The sequence below is a fragment of the Phaenicophaeus curvirostris genome, chromosome 1 (assembly GCF_032191515.1).
Source record: "Phaenicophaeus curvirostris isolate KB17595 chromosome 1, BPBGC_Pcur_1.0, whole genome shotgun sequence".
NCBI lineage: Eukaryota > Metazoa > Chordata > Aves > Cuculiformes > Cuculidae > Phaenicophaeus > Phaenicophaeus curvirostris.
This window is the reverse complement of record NC_091392.1, coordinates 85,852,531-85,872,367: the sequence shown is the minus strand read 5'-3', so window position 1 is coordinate 85,872,367 and position 19,837 is coordinate 85,852,531. Positions and strand designations below refer to the sequence as shown.

The window sequence follows — 19,837 nt, the reverse complement described above, 5'->3', positions numbered from 1 at the left end:
GAAAAGGGGGGGGTAAGGGGGGGTGGGGTGTCCCGGGGCAGCTGCGCATGCGCAGTATGCGGAGCCGGGGGTGGGGGCTAGGAGGGATGTTGGCTCGCGCCGCGCTCAGTGAGTGCTCGGGGGCTGCCACTGCGCGTGCGCAGGCAGCCGTTTGGGGAAACGTAGTGAGGCCGCGATTGGTTGGCTGAGGGACTGCGCCGGGGGCGGCCGTTGCGCATGCGCCCAGAGCCGTCGTGGACGCGATTGGCTGGCTCAGCCGTCGCTCAGAGCTGGGCGAGCGGAGGGGGCGCGGCTTCCGGCCCCCCTTGGCCCCGCCCCCCCGACGCCGCCGGTGCGCGCGGCCCCCGACGCGCCCTCACGGAGCCGCCAGCAGCGCGGAGAGCGTGGGAGCGGCCGCCGCCGCAGGTCAGTGCCGGCCCCGGGGGGCGGCGGCGGCGGCCCCGCCCGCCCTGAGGAGACCCCGCCGAGCTGCCCCCCCCATCGCCGTCCCGGGCGGGGATCCACGCGGCGCCGCACGGGGGAGCGGCCGGGCGACCCTTCCCCGCCCCCCCTCCACCGTCTCCCAGGGTACCTGCGGCCCGCAGCCCCGGCCTTGCGGCTGGGAAGGACTTTAAAGCCCATCCAGTTCCACCCGATCTGCCATGGGCAGGGACACTTCCCACTGGATCAAGTGGCTCTGTGCCCCATCCAGCCTGGCCTTGAGCATCTCCAGGGATGGGGCATTCACGACTTACCTGGGCAACCTGTGCCAGTGCCTCACCACCCTCATCATAAAGAATTTCTTTTTATGTCTAACCTGTATTATTCCCTTCCAATTCAAAGCCATTCGTTCCTGGTCCTGTCACAACACGCCCTGGTAAAAAGCCCCTCCCCAGCTTACCTGTAGCCCCTTTCAGTACTGGAAGCTACTCTAAGGTCTCCCTGAACCCTTATCTTCTCCAGGCTAAACAACTTTCAGCTTGTCCTTGTACATACAAAGTGCTCCAGCCTTCTGATCATCTTTGTGTTTTGGGTGATGCCTAGGGCCCAGTGTGGCTCATGGTGGTTTGTGCTCCCCTAATGCAGTCTGGCTGGGGGCTCTGATTCACCTTTGGCTCCAAACCACCACTTGCACCGCCTCCTTGTGTGGTGTTTGTGGGGATTTTCATTTTTTTTTTTTTCTTTTTTTATTAGGAGATGCTGCTGAGCCCCTCAGGTCTCCTGTTCTACTGGAGCCTGCACAGTCAGACGTGTAAAACCCCACACATACAAGCAGACAGGGAACAGGAAGCTGTGCAGATAGCATAAGGGGTTCTCTACTTTACTTGGTATTAAAACTTAGCCTGCTACTGTAGCCTAGGAAGGCTGTGCATGCATAACTTGAAGGAAGGTGCAAGATTATGGGACTCTGAGGAGTAACTGACACTATAACAAATCTAGCTCACTTTTGTTTTGCTAGGTTTCACCACTGGTTGAGCCCTTATGTTGAATCCATTCAGACTTCCAGGTCAGCGAGTTATTGGCTCTTGCATTAGTTTTCTTCTGGCTTCATGGGCTTGCTGTTTCCCTGAGAAGCACATGAATGTCACTTCTCATAATGGTGCTAAGTTGTTAAATGGGTTCAGCTGTCAAACTTGTATCATTATAAGTGACTCAGAATGAATGAGGAAGATCAGCATGCTGAAAAGGGCACAGTAAAGGCACATTTCTGTGAAATATAGGTAATTTGGTACTTTTCAACCATGAAAGGTAGTTTCTTCTCTCATCTGTTGCACTGGCATCCTCTTGCATCTGCTGGTTTACGTTCCTACTGGACTTCACCAGCTGGTTCAACTGATTGAACTTGAAAAACCTAATAAAAGGGGAGAAAAACAGAAGGTATTTTCCTGGATTTTAGTGATGTAGATTGGTACACAGGCAGTGCCACAGCTGATACAGGAGAGGGCAGAGCCATGTGCTTTGGAGAAGAGCCTTCTGGCAGCAGTAAGGGATGGTGGGAGCTTCCTTCTTACCTTCTTTTGAAATACTATTTGCAGCAATCTTTCACCCAGGATGCTTTAGGGAATTCTCCTAAACAAGAAACTACATGAATTAAACCTAACCTAGTATCTTGTTACTTAGTTTATGTTTCTTTATTGCTTTCATCCACAGTACCTTGTTTGCTACAACCTGATGAACTAAAACTTTTCTGAGCTTTTGTAAATCTTTGTCTTACTTCTTTCTGGAATTCCTGAGATTTTGACTATAAAGCTCAAATTGTCTGTCATGATGAAAAGGGTGGTGTTCCATGTCTCATTGAGTCCAGAATATGCAGAACAATTACTGCTCTCTTCCAGTCAGAAATTTAGCAAGGAATGCCAGAGTTAAGCCCACTGTGCCTGAGTGTAATCATGACTTCTTAGGCTTGATAGTTGTGAGAACCGGTCTTGCTTTTTCTCTTTAAAAATAAAGGAAAGTCGAAACCCCTACCACTTCATTACATGAGGGGCAATGTTAAGAAGTCTCCAAAATGATGAATGTGCTTCTGTTGGTGTTTGTTTGAATTCTAAGAGTTTCTGATGTCCGTGGTTAAAATGTTCCTGGCAGCTTTGTGTTACAATTGAGTCAATTTAACAGCTTTGCCACCACCTGGGCAAAGCACACTCTTCTACATCCTTAGCCACGCTTTCTTGTCTACTTTGCATAGACCCCAGTCTGGTAGCATCAGTGACTTGGTTCTTGAACTTTTCCCCCTTGCCCTCCTTCGGAAATACCCTGGTTTTTTTTGCATGTTAGTTTTTTCACTTTTTATGATCTTGGCTCACCTTGTGAATATATGGAGAGGTGACTGGCAAAATTAGTGCAGAATGGATGAGGACTGTGGCTGAAAACGGGGAAGGAAAAGAAAAACTTTGTGCGAGAGGGTAATTTGACTTAAGCTGTAACAGCTTGCTTGTACTTTCACTATTTTAGCCACCAAGATTGGTCTTTTGTAAATAGCGTGCTCCATTTTTGTCTAAAGCTACAACTGCAAACAGTTTGTTAATGCTAATGTACATTTGAAGTACTTCTGAGTATTACATCTGTTTATATACATGTGTATAGGTAGTCCTTTAACTTATTGACATCTTGCAATTGTTATATGAGGTTCAGATTACGAATGTGATTCAGAATTACATCCCAAGCCTGTACTGTTCAATTTCTGCCTTGCAGAAATTAGTCCCTGCGGCCTTACCATGTGTGGTTTCGTATATATTCACTTGTGAAATTAGGTGAAAATGTCCTGATTTTAGCCAGGCCCTTCAGCCTTTCTTTCTGTGTGAGGCTGCAGCTCGATTTTTCATCTTTAGTGAAGAAAACTCTTCGATACCTGTGGCCTCTTGGTTTTAGTTTGTGGGATACCAACAAGATGGTACAATTTGAGTGAAAGCAGAGTGAGGTTTTTTCCATTTGATACTTCAGGACAGGTCTTGCAATGAAAATACACAATTTCTCATCAAGATGTACTGCAGGGGAAGGCTGAGCAACACTGTTCCTGAAGTCTCCAGGGAATAGAGTTCAGTAAATTTTTCATAAAATGCCATAAGACTTTGGGTTTGCGACTAATGTGGGAAAAGGCAGTTCTGGATAGTAGAGACATGTTGCATGGATCATCTACTCGCTGTAGAGAAAGGCAAAAGAAAGCAGACTTGAAAATGGAAGATTCTGTGCCATTTTCTGAAAAGGATGTATAGTGTCTGGGGTTACATCATACAGACATTTAACATCTTGGTGGCCTGTTTCCCACTGTAGTTCTGAAAGTACTTGGGAAAATTCGGAATTGTTCCTCTCAGCTTAATCTCATCATTGTCTTGGAAGACAGAATTTTAAATTTTAGTAGAGTGAGAGAGTACAAAACTAGGATCTGGTGTTTGCAAGGGACTGCTGGAGTGCAATATAGTATGCACTGGCTCCCCAAAGCCTGTCCTACTTGCCATGTCTCCAGGTGAGGGACTCTTCTTATACTTTGATTTTGATTTTTCCTGAAGAAACTGTCAGTGGTGGAAACAAGTAATTTTTTTTCCTTTTAAAAAAATCTCATGGCAGAAGCATGCAGAAATGTTTCCCAAACAAGCCAGCAAAGCTGGTCTCAAAGATTTAGTGAAAAAGAGCACTAACAATTTAAATTAGATGAGAGAAAAATAGGAAGCACCTCTCCAAGTGTTAGTAGTATGTTTGTTAGACCTAGATTCCCAGCTGACTCTGCAACTCCAGCTTTTCCTGCAAAAGAGGTCTGGGCTATTATAAAGGGTTTGTATACCCAAGTGAGTCTGAAGAGCAGTTTGCTTCCTTTTTCAACATCCTGCTTTTAAAATGTTTACCTTGTCAAATATATGAACAGTGAGAGATAAAACTGAGGTAAAATTACTACTGGAAGTAATATAAGCCTCGAAGTTATAAGTTAAAGCGAAGTGATGTTCTTTTGCAGTATTGGATAAAAATCAGATTAATTCACATATGTTTTTGTAACTTGTAGTTCTAGTTTCATCTACATTGTGGCTTCCAGGTATCATCTTTTTGTCACTTTTTGTCCTTTGTCTCTGCTTTGGTCAGGAATAGAGGGAAGAAAAACAGATCCAACGTCCTTAGTGTGATTCCTGTTTGAGTTTGCAGAAGAATTCTTGAACTCTTTGTACACAGAGATGAATGCAGTTGCTTTGATATTGTGTCAGGAAAGTCCTGATCAGTGGAGAAGTTTGCTCGGTTGAATTTCGGGCTTTTCTGTGGTCTTTGGTTCCATCATATGGAATGTTTTTTGTGGTCACTTGCTCCTCTTTTAATTTTGTTTCTGACATCTCTAATTATGCTCAAGACCTATGCCTCATGCATTTTACGCAACCTGAGCTATGATCTCCATTTTGCAGGCTGCACCCTGAGTTTCTTCATAGAGCAAGTCTGATTGAAATGTGTAACTGTAGGTCTTTCTTCATAGCATTGTCTTTTATAGCCATGTCAGTATTTATTCTTAAAATCAGAGCAATTTTTTAAAAAACCAAATGTATATTTAGGGTTTCTATCCTACCGTGATAGCATAGAAAGATCTACTTTTCTCCTGTACCCATAGTAATTATTTGTATTCACATAATTCCCCAGAGCAATTCCCTGACATCTGTCTCTTTTAATAAAGCCCACATTTAAATTTTGAAATTTTTCTTTTGGGTATTTCTGAGTATCATCCTGTCCAGTGTGCTTTGTTCTTGGTGTTAGAGGTGCTTACTGTGTGTAGTGGTGTGTCTTGGCCATTGTTTTTTATTTTTATTTTTCTTTTCCTTGACAATGTCCCTTCATGTTCAGCCACTATGGAGGTCAGTACAGACATTATTATGAAACAGATGCATGTCCATTAAAACCTTTTTAAGAGATGCCATATTTCTTTGCACGCATAATTAATTCAGGCTTGACTTGCTGCTTTGATGGAAAGTGAAATTGCTGGTCAAGGATGCAATGCTTAAGTCCCCTGCTTTTGAATTTTAAACTGATATTCTCGTGGCACTGGATTACAGCCTGTGAGTTGAATCACTGTCTTAGAGCTATCTTGGATACTGTGCATTCCTAAAATCTGAATTTCCGCAAGCTTAGTTAAGCCCAGAATTAAAGTGGGGAGAAAAGTCTCCTTATGGGATAAATCTGATCTTCCTGAATCTAACGTTACACATCTGGAAGGAAATTTTGAAACAATAACCTCTGATTCCAAAAGTTTTATAGAAGCTGTGTCTTGTAACTGCAGTCAACTCTTACAGCCAAAAAGGCCCCTGGACTACGCAGTGCATATCAGAACAGCCCCATCTTCTGACCTTTCACTATTCAAAGCTTTCCACTGTTGCTTTGCTGAAAATCTTGAAGCCAAAAAAAAAGCTTTCACTAACTCTTCACTTTCTCTTTTAAAATATTACTGGAAGAACACAACTGTTGAGTTGCTTGTAACTATGCACATGATCAGCTGTCTGACTCAAGATGAAATGAAGGTCTCGGCAGCAACAGAAGCTGGCCTGTCCTATCTGAAACTGCTGCTGGCCTGGACCAGCCTTCAGCATTCTTTATGCTGAGCCTGGTGAAAAGTAGTAAAGATTTGCAGCTCATATGCTGTAGCCTGGGATTCTCTGTGGGCCAGACATCAGCTTCTCCTAGGGAAAAAATTTGTTAGACCCTGGCCTGGTGAGTTCTATTATATGCTTGCTCTTGCACCATCACTGTCACATAGCTGACGTGAGAACATGATTATCAGGAATTATGTTGTAAAGTATGGCCTTCATCCAACCACACAGATTTTGTTTGAGCTCTTCCTCTTGATCAGTTTGACATTAGGCCTCAGTGTGATATAAAAACTGAGGTTTGCTGAACATGTGTCCATGCTCGTTTTTGTAGCTATGTTATTTGTGTTCAGCACTGTTGACTTTCATGTAGCAAAGATTGACAGAAGTTTTTCTTTGGTGACTCTATTTCTTCTATATTTCTTTCTTAAAGCTGACACTAGGCAGTTTGTTCTCTCACTCAATGACTGTCTTCTGCAGAATTTAGAATGCAATTGGTGTTGATTAACTTTTTGAAGTGGAGATTAATGGGAAAGAATGGTTGGTGGTGTTTTCAGAATGCTTGTATTTCCACACATCCACACCTGGAAGAAAACCAATATTACACTCAAGATGCCCACTGTTAGACCTGAGGGCATAAATGATTTGGACATCACTAAAAATCTCCAGGAAAGCAGAAGAAATAATTGTGTAAAACATCCTGTTCCCATTCAATGAAAAAAATATTTTCTAGGGATTGACACTAAGAAATATTATTAAATCTCTTAACTATTGCTGAAAACCAAGGGAAAATTCTGTATTCTTACAGGTATTTTTATTTATTGGTCCCTTGGAGGTCTCGATTTAAGCTGTTTGAGTGCATTATTTAGGGAATTATATCTTAATCCTGTTTTGAAAGTGGCTGTGGAAGTCTGCCTTATTGGTAAGATTCTTGCAGAGAAGATGCTTTCCATAAACTCTCAGATGAAAGATCCAGTGTGAGATGTGCTTATTTAAAAACACTTTTCTTCTTTTTTTTTGGTACAGCTGATGTTCTGAAGGTCTCTGCAGGTTGTGCCCACTGCAGGTTGTGTCACAAAGTTCTTCAAGGAATTTTTAGGGGACAATGAATTGGTGAGGAGAGAAGGTTTTTATGTTTTGCTTGAGATCAGCACTTGAAAACCTTTTGACTTTCAAAAGTTGACTTTTTAAACCACTTCTGGGTTCCAGGTTTTATTTAAAATTGATCTTTACATTAATGTTATTCAGTGCTGAAACTGAATAAGATTTAACAATTTGAATAAATAAAGCCTTCTGGACAGCTTCTGCATTGTTATTGTTTTATGGTATCAGTATGTTGCTGACAGGTTCAGTCAAAAGCAAGATTTATTTATAAGGGACCAAAAGACTGTAAAAATACCAACAGAATGAAATTGATTTTCAAGGACAATGTCCTGTGATGATGTTCAGATTGGATCTGACTTAGAAATTCAAAAATACTGTATGTCTAACTCATGGGGCATCTTTTATTGCTAACGCTTTTACCTTTAACACAAAGCTCTATAAAACTGTCATTTGTGTGAGATAAATCAATATGTGTCTGGCATGCATAAGAAAGTTAACTGGCTGTAGAAGAACTCGTTTCATGGCTAACTCATGCTGTGATAAACATATTTTAATTTAATTTCCTTGAAGGGAAGCTGGACCTGGACATCCAGGCATTGTTCTCTGTAAGCTATTCTCTGCCTGCACACCAGCAGGTGACAAATGTTTCAGCTCATTTCAGTTTGAGCACTGTGAATACCATTGGTCCCTAAGAGCAGAAGGAAAGCTCAGAGAAACATTTTTTAAAAAGGTGTTTTTTTCCTTACCCAAAAGGCAGTATAGACAGAACAATGTTAATTTGCTTACTGTTAAGCTCCACAGTCCACAGCCTAATAGCTTTGCAGTTGTACTGGCCATAACCTTTGAGAAGAGTATACTTCCTCAGTTGCAGAAGACGGTAGGGTTGGGAAAAAGTAAAGCTTCAGTTACTTGAAGCCTGAGGGCAGTGTTCTTCATACAACAACAAAAAATATCCAAGCAGACTACTGTGATAAATGATCACAGATTTTTGAGTAGTCTTAGCTGGTGGAAATGAATCATCAGCTGCTTGGTTACATGTAGAGCTTGGTGATTTCGGGGGGATGTCTCAGTGTGAGGAGTACAGAAAAGTTCTGTAATGGTGTTTGCCAGAAAGGTTATTACAGGTTTTATGATGGTGATGAATAGGATACCCATCCAGATTCTTTTGCTGTCACTTTCCTCTTTCCTTTATTTGAGACTTGAATGCTGGAGAGGTACATATGTAGTGCATGAAACATTTAATGGAAGTGAAAATTGAGATTAGCAGTTTAACTATTTATGATATTAGTTCACAAATAATTGCTTAGCAATGACCAACAGAAATTAAGAGGTAGGGTTTTCTTTCAGTTGAAGGAACCTGGTTTTTCATATCCTAAACTAGCATAGAAGTCTCATGTTGAAAAAGAGTATTTGAAGTTTTATTTGAAGTTAACTGGAAGTATGACCCCCCCAAATGGATATTTCAAAAGCACTTATAATGCTTCATGCTTGAACCTTTCATGCATGGAAATCCAAGTGCATTTTGAGTGGAGGGGAATTTTGTTATTGCCTACGGATGATAGGCTTGTCAGAGTGGAGGGAAGATGTGCAAAACCGCCCTGTACAATGACAGTAAGCATTTGCTCTGTACCTTCCAACCTGGTTATTCTGTGATTCTGTGTGTGTGATTCTGGGGCTGCTTCCCTTGTCTCGCCACTGAACAAAACTGGCTGCTTTAGAAGAGTCACTGCTGTCAGTTGACTGCTGGGGATTGTTTTTTTACTATGTCTGTGGCAGGGGTGACGGTATGAAAATTACTTGCATTATATGATCCTGTATATGATCCTCTGTATGTGACAGAAGCCTGTAAGTGTCATGGTGTTTGTGCCATTTTCTGTTAAGGTGAAGAAAAATGAAGTGGAAAATACAGTATTTCTTTAGAAATTATTGTCTTGTCTCAGGCAGCATGGTTAGTTGTGGTAAGTAATGAAAGGGATACTTCCTGGAATGCTTTTTTTGTTTTGAAACACGTTGTCTTTTCATGTCTGCTAAGTCTTGATTTTTACTTCATTTATCATGCTATATTTTTCATGGGCTTCTGAGGCCTGAATGTGGGATGCTTTAAATGAAGGATCAGCCCTTTGGAAGGGCCTGTTTGCTCATCTAAGATAAAGGCTGAAGGAGTCTTTGGTGTAGGAGTTGGTAGTGCTTACAGTTTTTGTGCTGCAGATGGTTGACTAAAGTCTATTTATTGGAAAGTAAGGAAAAACTCGATCTGTTCTCATTGTGCAGTCTGGAGCTTTTGCTTGAACGCTTACCAGGCTGTACTAGCGAGCTGTCGTCATGTAATATCTTTGCCCAGTGATGTCTGAGGAATAGAAGCAGGCAGAGCTACTTACAATGTGAGCAAATGACACCAATTAGGGCTATTAACACTACTTCACTCTTGGGCTGTCTTAGGACCTTTCTTCCTATAGCCTTTTTCTCCTTCTCCCAAGCTACAATTCTTAACTGATCATGAAGCTGTCTACTGGAGCTCAGCTTCAAGACAGCTTTCTTATTCCAGCTCTGTTGGCTGTGACTGAGTAGAAATGAAATCTGGTGCTAATTTCTTGTGTGCATTTTTTTAAGTTTTCCATCATTTTGTTTTGAATGAGAGGCACCATTTCTTAATTCTGCTTCTGTAGCGTTGGCACTACTAACACCTAAGTTGAAAGTATAGGGCTTGGGAAAGAGAAATGGGAAACACCCCATACTTTTCTTATCTTTGACATAGATCAAAACTTCTGAAGTAAGAAGACTAGCTAAGAATCCATCTGCCTTTTTTTCATTGCAGTATACATGAAGCTCGAGTTTTGAATCTGCTATGACTGACCCAGACGTCCTCACTGAGGTCCCAGCAGCTCTCAAACGCCTTGCTAAATATGTGGTGCGTGGCTTTTATGGCATTGAACATGCTTTGGCTCTGGACATACTCATCAGGAACCCCTGCGTGAAGGAAGAGGACATGTTAGAGCTCCTTAAGTTTGATAGGAAGCAGTTGCGGGCTGTCCTCAACACCCTCAAGGGTGACAAGTTCATCAAATGCAGGATGCGAGTAGAGACAGCTCCAGATGGCAAAACCACTCGTCATAACTACTACTTCATCAACTACCGCCTTCTGGTTAATGTGGTGAAGTACAAGCTGGACCACATGAGGAGGAGGATTGAAACGGATGAGAGAGACTCCACCAATCGCGCCTCTTTTAAATGCCCCATTTGCTTCAGCACTTTCACAGACTTGGAGGCCAACCAGCTGTTTGACCCCAGAACAGGTAAGACTTCAAGTAACAGAAATGCTCTTGCTTTCTCCTTTGTCTGTCAGTGTTGGACTTCAAGGAAACAGAGTCGTAGGAAAATTCCCAAGTTCAGCTGGAGCTAGAGGGCACTCTATTTCTGCAGGTGGTAAATGTTTGAGCAAAATACAAAAACAGTTTATGCAGACTTATACAGTCTGTTCAAGCGAATAGCATTGTTGGTAAAATGCTTGAGTGGCAAGCGGTAAAAAAACAGAGGGCTTATCACAATCAAATTCAAGGGTGATAAGGCAATCTGTCCTTGTTGGAAGCTGACTGTTTTTCAGTACAATCTGCTCTTATCTTTAAACTGTATGACTTACTGGTGGTTTACAGAGAGGGCGTATGTATAGGTGACTTTGGTGTGCAAAAAATTCTTCATTTAGAGATGGTCACACAAGCAGTGAGTTATGTTTAATTTTCTTCTAGCCAGTTCATTATACTGCACAACCTTGTTTCCCCAGTGTAAAGCAGTCTTGTGAAAGTTAAAAGAAATTAATTACAGACTTGTCTGCGGTTGGGAGTAAACAGGATTCTTTTTCGAGTGTGTGTCTCAGTGGAGGTGCATGTTGTCTTATGCATATGAAATAAGAATCTTTTCTGTGTGTCATTGTCTAGAGGATATCGGAGACTAATTCTGCAATGGAAATGGTATGACTCTGGACAGTCCAGTTTGGGTCACAGCACAGGGGCAGTCCAAATACTTTGTGCCTCTGTGCCAGGGAAGAGAAGGAAGAACATCTGCACCTGTTCAGATCCTATTTTGCTAGTCTAATCTATGATTAATTTGGAGGGAAGGCAGAAGGCATGGGTTGGCTGTTAGGCTTCCACCTTCTGAATTAGTTTCTTTACTTTTTAATTTTTCCTTTTGGATTCTTTGTCCTAATATTACCTTTCCACAAAAATAAAAGAGGAAATGTCAGGAGAGCTCTCAAACACTGTGTGATGCTTTCTGTCAGTTATCATAATGAGAAATTGTAAAAATTCGCTGTTTAGTGATATTGAAGCTTGTAGTCCATGGTTACTATTGTCCAGTCTGCTCTGGAGGTGGGCAAACACCCAACAGATGCTCAGCCTATCGTTTTCCCTGTTTTCTGCCTCCAAAGGTCAAGAGCTGGGAAACTTCTTTTACTTGGACAACTGTGAAAATGATGTTTAGCACTAAAGAAGCAGAATCCACTAAGTCAACTAACAGTTGTTGCTGCAACCCAGTGCAGCTCTCCCAAGTAGAAGCTGCTCCCTCATGGAGCATCAAAACCAGCAGTGCCAGCACAGATTTTCTATACTCACCACTGAGTATAGAAACTACACATGCTTTCTACAGCAATCATCATCTGTGGCAGCTATAGTCCTAAGTGTCAGGCTGAAAGAGAGTAGTGCTTTTGCAGCTTGCTTCAGGAAGGAGAGAGTAAAAAACCTGTGCAGACATGGAGGGAAGGGTGAGGCACTCATCCCAAGGGGACCTGTAAGACTTTTCAGGTGAATCCTCCCAGCCTCTGTGGGCAGTGAATTCCAAAGAACTGACTGTCGAGGAGATGCAGAAGTCTGTAATGCTGGGATTTGGCTTTGACAGCCAGGCCAGTGCTCCAGGAACTGATGAGATCAACCAAGGGTTTGTCTGCAGTACAGGCACTGGCTGTCTCCACAATGCGAAATCGTTCCCTGGCACACGGAGTGTTTTGCGGTTTTTCTGATGGAAGGAAAGGTTCAGTGCTGCTTTCCCAGCAGCTAGTTTCTGTCAATATTAATGCAAATAACAAGATAGCCAGTTTACTTCACTTACTTTCACTAAGAACATACCTGTTTAGAATCGATGTATATTTGGTTTATATATATATAATGTTTACATATATATATATAACGTTTAAATCAATGACAGCTTCATCTAAATAATGTCTGATGATGCTGTTATTTTTCAAGAACTTTTACCTGGAATACCAGTTTGGATAGGGCTCTCCACTTACTGTTTAAAAAGGGCTCACCAAACCATGGGATTACTGCTTGTTTCCATTCTGGATAAATAAGCTGTTTTGTTTCTGTCTTTTTTTTTTTTCTGTTTAGAATGGCTGCTTTATGCTACAGTGGATTGTGTTGTCTGTTTGTTTCCTGCTTCTCTGGAATACCATGTTATAAAAGAATTGGGATGCCTTTGGATCTCTCACGGAGGAAGTTTGTGAGAACAAGGTTTATTAGACAGTGAATAGCTGTCCTTTTCGAAGGATGTCTTTAGCCCTTATCAGCACTACACATAAACCTGTCCCGCACATTGAATGAAGCTCATGACAGTGCAGCTACTGAAAGGCAGCTGAAAGCCACATCAATTTCCATCAGGGTTGACCTGAGCTGCTCCTGGACTATAGCCATGTTGATAAAATGTTGTGAATTAAAAGTCCTGCGGGACCACAGTCTGTTAGTCCATGGAGCAGGTAGAGCATGGAAGACATCCTCTGCACTAGCCTAAACCAGTCTGCACTTAAATTGGAGATCTGTTTTTGCAAGACATCCTGTTCCACTGTCTGCTCTTCGTCCTTGTCACTCTGAGCTGAGGATGGTTCAGACATCCTGTGTTTTCTTCTGCTTCTCTTTCCTCTTCCGTAGTTGCAACTCCAATGCAAACTCTGAGGAATTGTTGTAGAATGAAAGGATTAGAAGAGGAGGTTATTGCTTTTGCCCTTCCTTATGGTGAGGAGGTTTCACAGAACCTCTCCACAACTTTAGCCATTTTATTGCACTTTTGTGAATTAAGAGTGCTTGTGAAGGGCCTGTCCATAAGTTGGATCTGTAGTGCTCTTTAATTTTTACTGCCGCATCTGTGTCTGTCTCTTGGCTTTAGTAGAGGTCTGTTTCTTACAGGTTAGCAGCTGCCAAACGGAGGCTTTTTTAGCTTGGTAGCTTACTCCATTTGTAAATAATTTTGAAATAAACTGAGGTGTTTAGTTTTTCATCAGAAGATGTCAATGTTAGTGTTTTTGGAAGGTGGAAATGTATCTGCTGAGAGAAGATAATTGATAGTAAGAAAAGGATGTTTTTAGGACACATAGATATGCTTTGGTTGCTGTTCATCCAATTAATTTGGAAAAATATTTTTGAAAAGAGTAGCAAGTTTGCCACTAAGGTAATTTTAAATATAGATTTTAAATGGGATAAGTGTTACTTTGTGAGTGTGATCTTTCTGTTTTACTAAGTCTTATATGATTTTTTTTTTTCTCCATGCCTTTTTCTGCCATTAAATGTTTCAACACAGAAAAGCTCCAAAAACTTACTATGCTGTTGAATGTGTAACAGCTGTTATCTGGTAATTGTAGGAATTTCAAGGACAGGAATTGTTTAATTTTAAAGAAAGTGTTAGATGGTGAAAGTCAAGGTGATGAAAAACTAGTTTGGGGGCTTCTTCAGCTCACAAAAGGGATCTTTTGAAAAGCGAAAAGAAACACACATTATGTTGGAGGAGTAACTTGGTTGTATAACCAGTGAATACCTGCTTGTTCTGCTCAGGTCATGAGTTTTAGCATCGTCTATTCTAAGTGAAGAGCTTGAATAGATTTCAGGATACTGCCCTTCCTCCTTAATGGAAGTTTTTAATGTTGCCTCCAAGGAAGCAGTATCAGTAACTTAGGCTTTTAGAGGCAAACAGCTTGGACACAGTGTGCTTTTATTTTGCAAAAGTTTGCTACGGAATCTTGTAGCAACCTTAAGAACAACTTTCTCACTGGAGAGGTTGCAGATTTGCAGTTTGCCTGTTGACCTGGCAGTGCCTTTGGAGGGGTGCAGGCTGGGTTGTTACAGGGTGAGCAGACAGTTCGTGCCCTCTTTTGTGAGTCTTTTGAGATCTACAGGGAGAAAACCACTAACGCTGTATTGACTGGAAAGTGTTATGCCTAGCTTGGCCTTTCAGATGGGACGACTGAGAAAGGAAAAAGATTGTAGTTTTCTTGGAAGACCCTAATATAAGCACTTGAAATACAGATCATTGCCTTTCACCTGTGCTATCGTCTGATGGCTACCTGTGCTCTGATATTTCATCACTCTGTTCTGCATGGCAGCAGTTGCATGAAGCTGCCATTGTGATGAAGCCTTGTGCAAATGGAAAGCTGCAGCCATTCCCTTAAACAATGTTAACAGCTATCTCGAGGCTGGGATGTACAAGGGAGAGTTTAATTGAGTAGCAGTGAACAAAAACAGATGTTAAACGCATACTGTGAAGAACACTGCTGCACTCTTGTCTATTCCCAGACGTGGGCTGACAGTGGACGCTGACATATAAGGGATGCTAAGTTTCATAGAATCACCAGGTTGGTGTTTCTCCTAGAGCTAGGACATTACTTCATAGAATCATAGAATAGTTTGGGTTGGAAGGGACCTTAAAAATCATCTAGTTCCACCCTCCCGCCATGGTCATTAGGGTCTTACACAGTCCTGTGGGAAGAATTTTGTTCTCTGTGCTTTCAGATGCAGACAGTACAGAAATCTCCTTTCTGTAGGCCAGTTCGTGAAACTGAAGAGTATTTAAACAACTTGATACCATCTTATGGATTGGATTAAAAAAAAAATCTCTGAGAATTAAATGTGCACAAATCTGTTCTGTGGAGTGGGGAGAGAGGGGAAGGACAGGAGGAGCTGCATTGTCTCACCCAGTAGAGGGAGCTGTCTTCTTTTTTCTGTGTATGTGGGATTGGGTAGATTAATTTGTTGAACGTCACAAAACTGGGAATTATGTTCATGAATATGTGTTCTGTACTGTCATTAATTGGATCTGGTTAGAGAAGGTCTCACTGATGTATCTCTCAGTCTCTAATCATATTTGTAAATCTAGTGTAGTGTTGAAGTTGATTGTCAAATTCAAGGTCAATTTGAAAGAAAGGGTGTGACTAGAAACCGCAGAAGGGAGAGTGGCGTTGAAGTGAAGGAGTGATAGAAAAGAGATCCCACAGTGCATCACACTGTATGTTACTTCATCCTGGATTTCCTTTGGTATTCTAAATAGCAAACTCTATCAGGATACACACCAGGGCAGCAGGTGAATTTGATGTTAGAAAGAAAATGTAAGGCTAGATAAAGTAGTTTTTCCTCTGTTCTCTTCTACCTATGCAATATAATTTTTATCCAGTCTTACATTTCTTTCATTTCTGTTACTGTGAAGAAAAATCTTGATGTTAGTGTATTTTAGTCACAGTTGATCTCTCTTATGTCCATCTATATATTAATTGTCCTCACCATAGCATTCAGATAGATAAGACATCAATAACAGAGGAAAGAAAAAGGTGGAAGATAAATGGGTAACATGAATCAGGAAGATGATGCTGTTGAGTTGTTCTTAATTGTGTTTGTAATCACTGGAGTCTTTTGTGGTTATTGGAAATCATAGGAGCTAATTATTTGTCTTTGCCCTCCCACAGTTTGCGCTTGGCTTGGTGAATGATTTTTGATATAGCTATCTTGTTGTTCCTGAAAATGCACTCTAATAGCAACATACCATGTATCTACATCCCTTTCTTATTCTGTGTGCTGATACAAAATTTAATTTGGGAAGAATAGATTGAAAGTGGTAGTATCAGTTCTATAGAAGGGACGACACCACTTTGAATTTTATTTTAACCCCACTTATTTTACTGTCGCTTTCTCACATGTCATTTGTGTACTTCACAACAGAATTGCACATTACATGTTCACAAGGCACCTTATATCACATTCTGGCAGCCTGTATGCAGCTGAGTGTTTGTATGGTTTGGGCCTTGTTCCTGAGATTAGAAATTTGACTAGTCTTTCCTTTTTTTGCTGTGGTATTATGTGTTGACTTCCAGAGCTGTATTGTTTGAGTGCTCAGCTTCTCACTTCATCCCCAGTGAGCTATTCAGAACACATCTGTCTTTTCTTCTTGTTTTGAATTTCCACTTCCTCAGGCAAGTTCTATACTAGCTTCAAATCTTCCTCGTCTGATTCAAATGACTTTTGAGCCTGTCCTATCTTATTTTGTTATTTTTTTCTTGTACTTCCCCTTCTTCCTGTTTGTTGCCTCCCCTGTTCTTATAGAGTTCTTATGTCCATTTCTGGTAGATCTCTTTTTCTGTACTGTTCCTTCCAGCCATTAGGAAAAATAAATCACTTACAGCTACTTATTTGGTATATTCACACGATGTAGTCAATCCTATTTGATTCTTTTGCTGTTGATTCTTGTCCTTGTTCACTGATTTTCTGAACAGGCATTCTGGATAGCTTTGGCTACCATGTACTGCCATGAATATGCTGTATGATTCACAGCTTTTTACCAGTCAAAATCAGGGCTTAAAAAGTCTTTTTGTAAATTGCCATACCAGAAACATCCCTTGAAAAAGAAAGGATTCTCAGTGATTCTGTTTTGAACAACTTCAAATTCTGTGAAGACTTTTTATTGTTGTTTGCTTTCCAAGTGTATGTAAACCCATCAGTATGATTTTTTTTTTTTTTTTGACTTACAGGCACATTTTGTCTGTGCTGCCACTGAGAGCTTTTGGCAAACACCAACAGAAGGAAATTCCCCATGCTCTGCTTAGTTTCTCTGTTTCTATTCAAATTTCTGGCAAAAGCTCCAAGAGTATTTCCTATCAGCTTTCTTCTGCTTCAGCTTGATAAGGCCTGGAGCCACAGGGAAGGGAAAACTGAGAAGAACGTATTAGAATTAATGCATGTTTTTCAAAAACTAAGAATACTGTTCAGAATGACTTACAAGGGCTGTGTAGGTTACCTCTGTAACTTGAATTCATTCCCTATGTGTTGAGCAACCTGTCTGAAAGATAACCACGTAGTCTAACCCGGGATCTGTCAGCATGGTGGAGAAATAGGTGAAGGGAATATTAGAGCCTGTGCTATGCAGAACATCAGACCAGAGCTGAAAGAAAGGAGATTTATATTAGACACGAGGAAGAAATTTTTTGCTGTGAGGGTGGTGAGGCCCTGGCCCAGGTTACCGAGGGAAGCTGTGGCTGCCGCATCCCTGGAGGTGTTCAAGACCAGGCTGGATGGGGTGTTGAGCAACCTGATCCAGTGGGAGGTGTCCCTGCCCATGGCAAGGGGATTTGAACTGGATGATCTTTAAGGTCCCTTCCAACCCAAACCATTCTATGCTTCTTTAACTCACTGGAGTAACCCAGAAAGGCTTTTGTATATAGATTGCTGGCTGGTCACTTCTCTGTATTTCCCATTGACCTCTAGCTGGCCTGCTCTGTCTCTTAGATTAAAAAAAAAAAAGTATCAGATATAAATGCATGGCCTGACTTACAGTATTGATAACATTTTTCTTTTCTGCAAAGGACATTTTATTATTAGAAGTGCAGGAAATAACTGCCCTTCAAGTAAAGGTTATCACTTCAACTTTTATCTTGGCTTTGCAAATTGAAAAAGATAACAGCAAGGATCTCTAAAGTCTGTGAATATTGCTAAGCCATTTGCAGTGATGAAAGCTGGGCTACAACATTCCTGTCTTTTATTCTAGTAACTTGTTGTTCTTTCAAAACCACATCCTTGCTAACACCATCTGCAAAGTGTGTCATCCTTTTAGGCATGGGTATCTGTAAATCTGATCAGGAGCTCATGTAGAATCCTGTTACTTGTGTTGCAGTCTCTGCTGTTGGATTCAGTTCGAGGATGTAGCATATTGGCTCAGTTGGTATTTTAGCATTGTTTTCTTGACTGCAGTTTTTTTAAAAGAGAAGTTCTTTAATTCCTAATGAGCTTCCTTTGGATATTTCCTCTGTCCAGTTGCATCTTTCTCTGCTTACTGTCTGGCTTAATTTATCCACAGTAGAACAGAAGGAAGAACTGTGTCAGCTGCTGAGGTTGTGCATATGAGCTAGAGCAGAAATAGCTCGTACTGAGAGGAGGAAAGAATTCCTCTCTTCTTTTACTATTTTATATTAAGTATGTATTAAATAATCTGCTGCTTCTAAATGATCAGTGATTTGATGTGTCTCATGCAGTCCATTTTTTCAATGTTTAATTTACCTTTTCAAGAGAAATGTCTTTGGATGCTCACAAATTCTGTCACAGTATTTTTAATTTAGTTGTGCTAAAAATGGTCTGCACGCTGAGATGAGTGAGCAACTCAATATTCCTCTAGAAAATATAAAGTGGTTTGGAAGGTGCTTCTTTTTTTTTCTTTCATTAAATGTTAAAGATCTCACTTTCTTTAATCACAAGCCCATGTCAGCAGGAAGGGGAACCTGTAGCATGAAATGTAGATTAGTGTTATTGTGAAATACAGAAGCAAATTTGGTTGATATCTTTTTAATTTTCTGGGGTTTGCTACCTAAATTATGCTCAAGAAATAAATATATTTAGGCAGTTCCATATACATATTTGTGATCAAATTGTTATTTTATGACTGCATTGCAGCACTGCTATGCCCTTAGAGCACCTTGCGTGTCTTGTTCTCCAAAGATAACCTACTCTGCCCCCCTAGCAGAGCTTATTAACTTGTATCCCTCACAGTGCTGTAAAGAAATGTATTTTAAACTGCTGTCTGCACCTTTGGACTGTTGCTATATATCTGTACTTGGTCCTTGGCCAGAAAAAGCTGGTGTCTGTTTTGTTTTCAGATGCAGTCAGAGTAATACAGCATGGTTTGTCTTCTCCCAGAGTGTTGTCAGCGTAGAAGAGGCCCGAATGCGTCCATCCTGTACTGAAATACGTCTTCCAGCATGCACTGCAGGTCGAGCACGGTGCTGATGCATTGTCAGTGGTGTCTGATGGGTGGTCAGACAGTATTGTAATACTATAGTTATGGTGGGCAAAAATGGTGAGGAACAGTGAAATGTAATAGGCATCTCTATGAATCCTTCATGAGTCATTTGTAAATCTTACAAGACCGAGAATGGGCATTACCATGAAATGCTTCATTATGTAGTTTTGATCAGCTTTACTTTAACTGTTCACAAGTTTTAGAGGGTGAGTTGGAAAAACAAAGTATCTGTGGTCATCTGCTGTTTCTTCAGGAAGAAGTATTTTACTTAAGGATTTTTTTAGTTCCAATTTTCTGCATGTACCTCTCGTATGCACCAGATGTGTGTGTGTCTGTCTGCTGTGAGAAGGCACACAACAGAATCTTCTTGTGGGTCTACCAGTTTGTTTTCAAGGAGTCTTTTGGGAGCCCTGAACAAAATGTGATTGCAAGATGTTACAATTTCTACTTCTGTTTGTAAAGGACCTACTTTTCATCCTCAGCGAAAACTATAAAGCTCCAAACACTCAAACCAAGTAAGGCAGAACTCCTGGCAGAGCTTGAGGCCATTTCCTCTTGTCCTGTCCCCTGTCACTTGGGAGAAGAGGCCAGCTCCCTATTCTCTACAACCTCCTTTCAGGTAGTTATAGACAGCAATGAGGTCTCCGCTCAGCCTCCCCTTCTCCAGGCTAAACAAC

General features: G+C 41.2%; 1 protein-coding gene across 2 annotated transcripts in view; it reads left to right on the top strand.

The window, feature by feature from the left end:
• Positions 1–306: 306 nt before the first annotated feature.
• Positions 307–19,837, top strand: part of GTF2E1 (general transcription factor IIE subunit 1) — a 57,663-nt gene continuing 38,132 nt past the window's right edge. The window contains exons 1-2 of one of the 2 annotated variants that reach the window (XM_069867052.1): positions 307–405; positions 9,949–10,426. In XM_069867052.1, the coding sequence (XP_069723153.1) occupies positions 9,979–10,426 (448 nt within the window). In that variant the 5' untranslated portion in view covers positions 307–405; positions 9,949–9,978. Of the gene's footprint in view, positions 406–7,101; positions 7,143–9,948; positions 10,427–19,837 lie in introns of those variants that run through there. The other variant, XM_069867061.1, reaches the window with a different exon arrangement.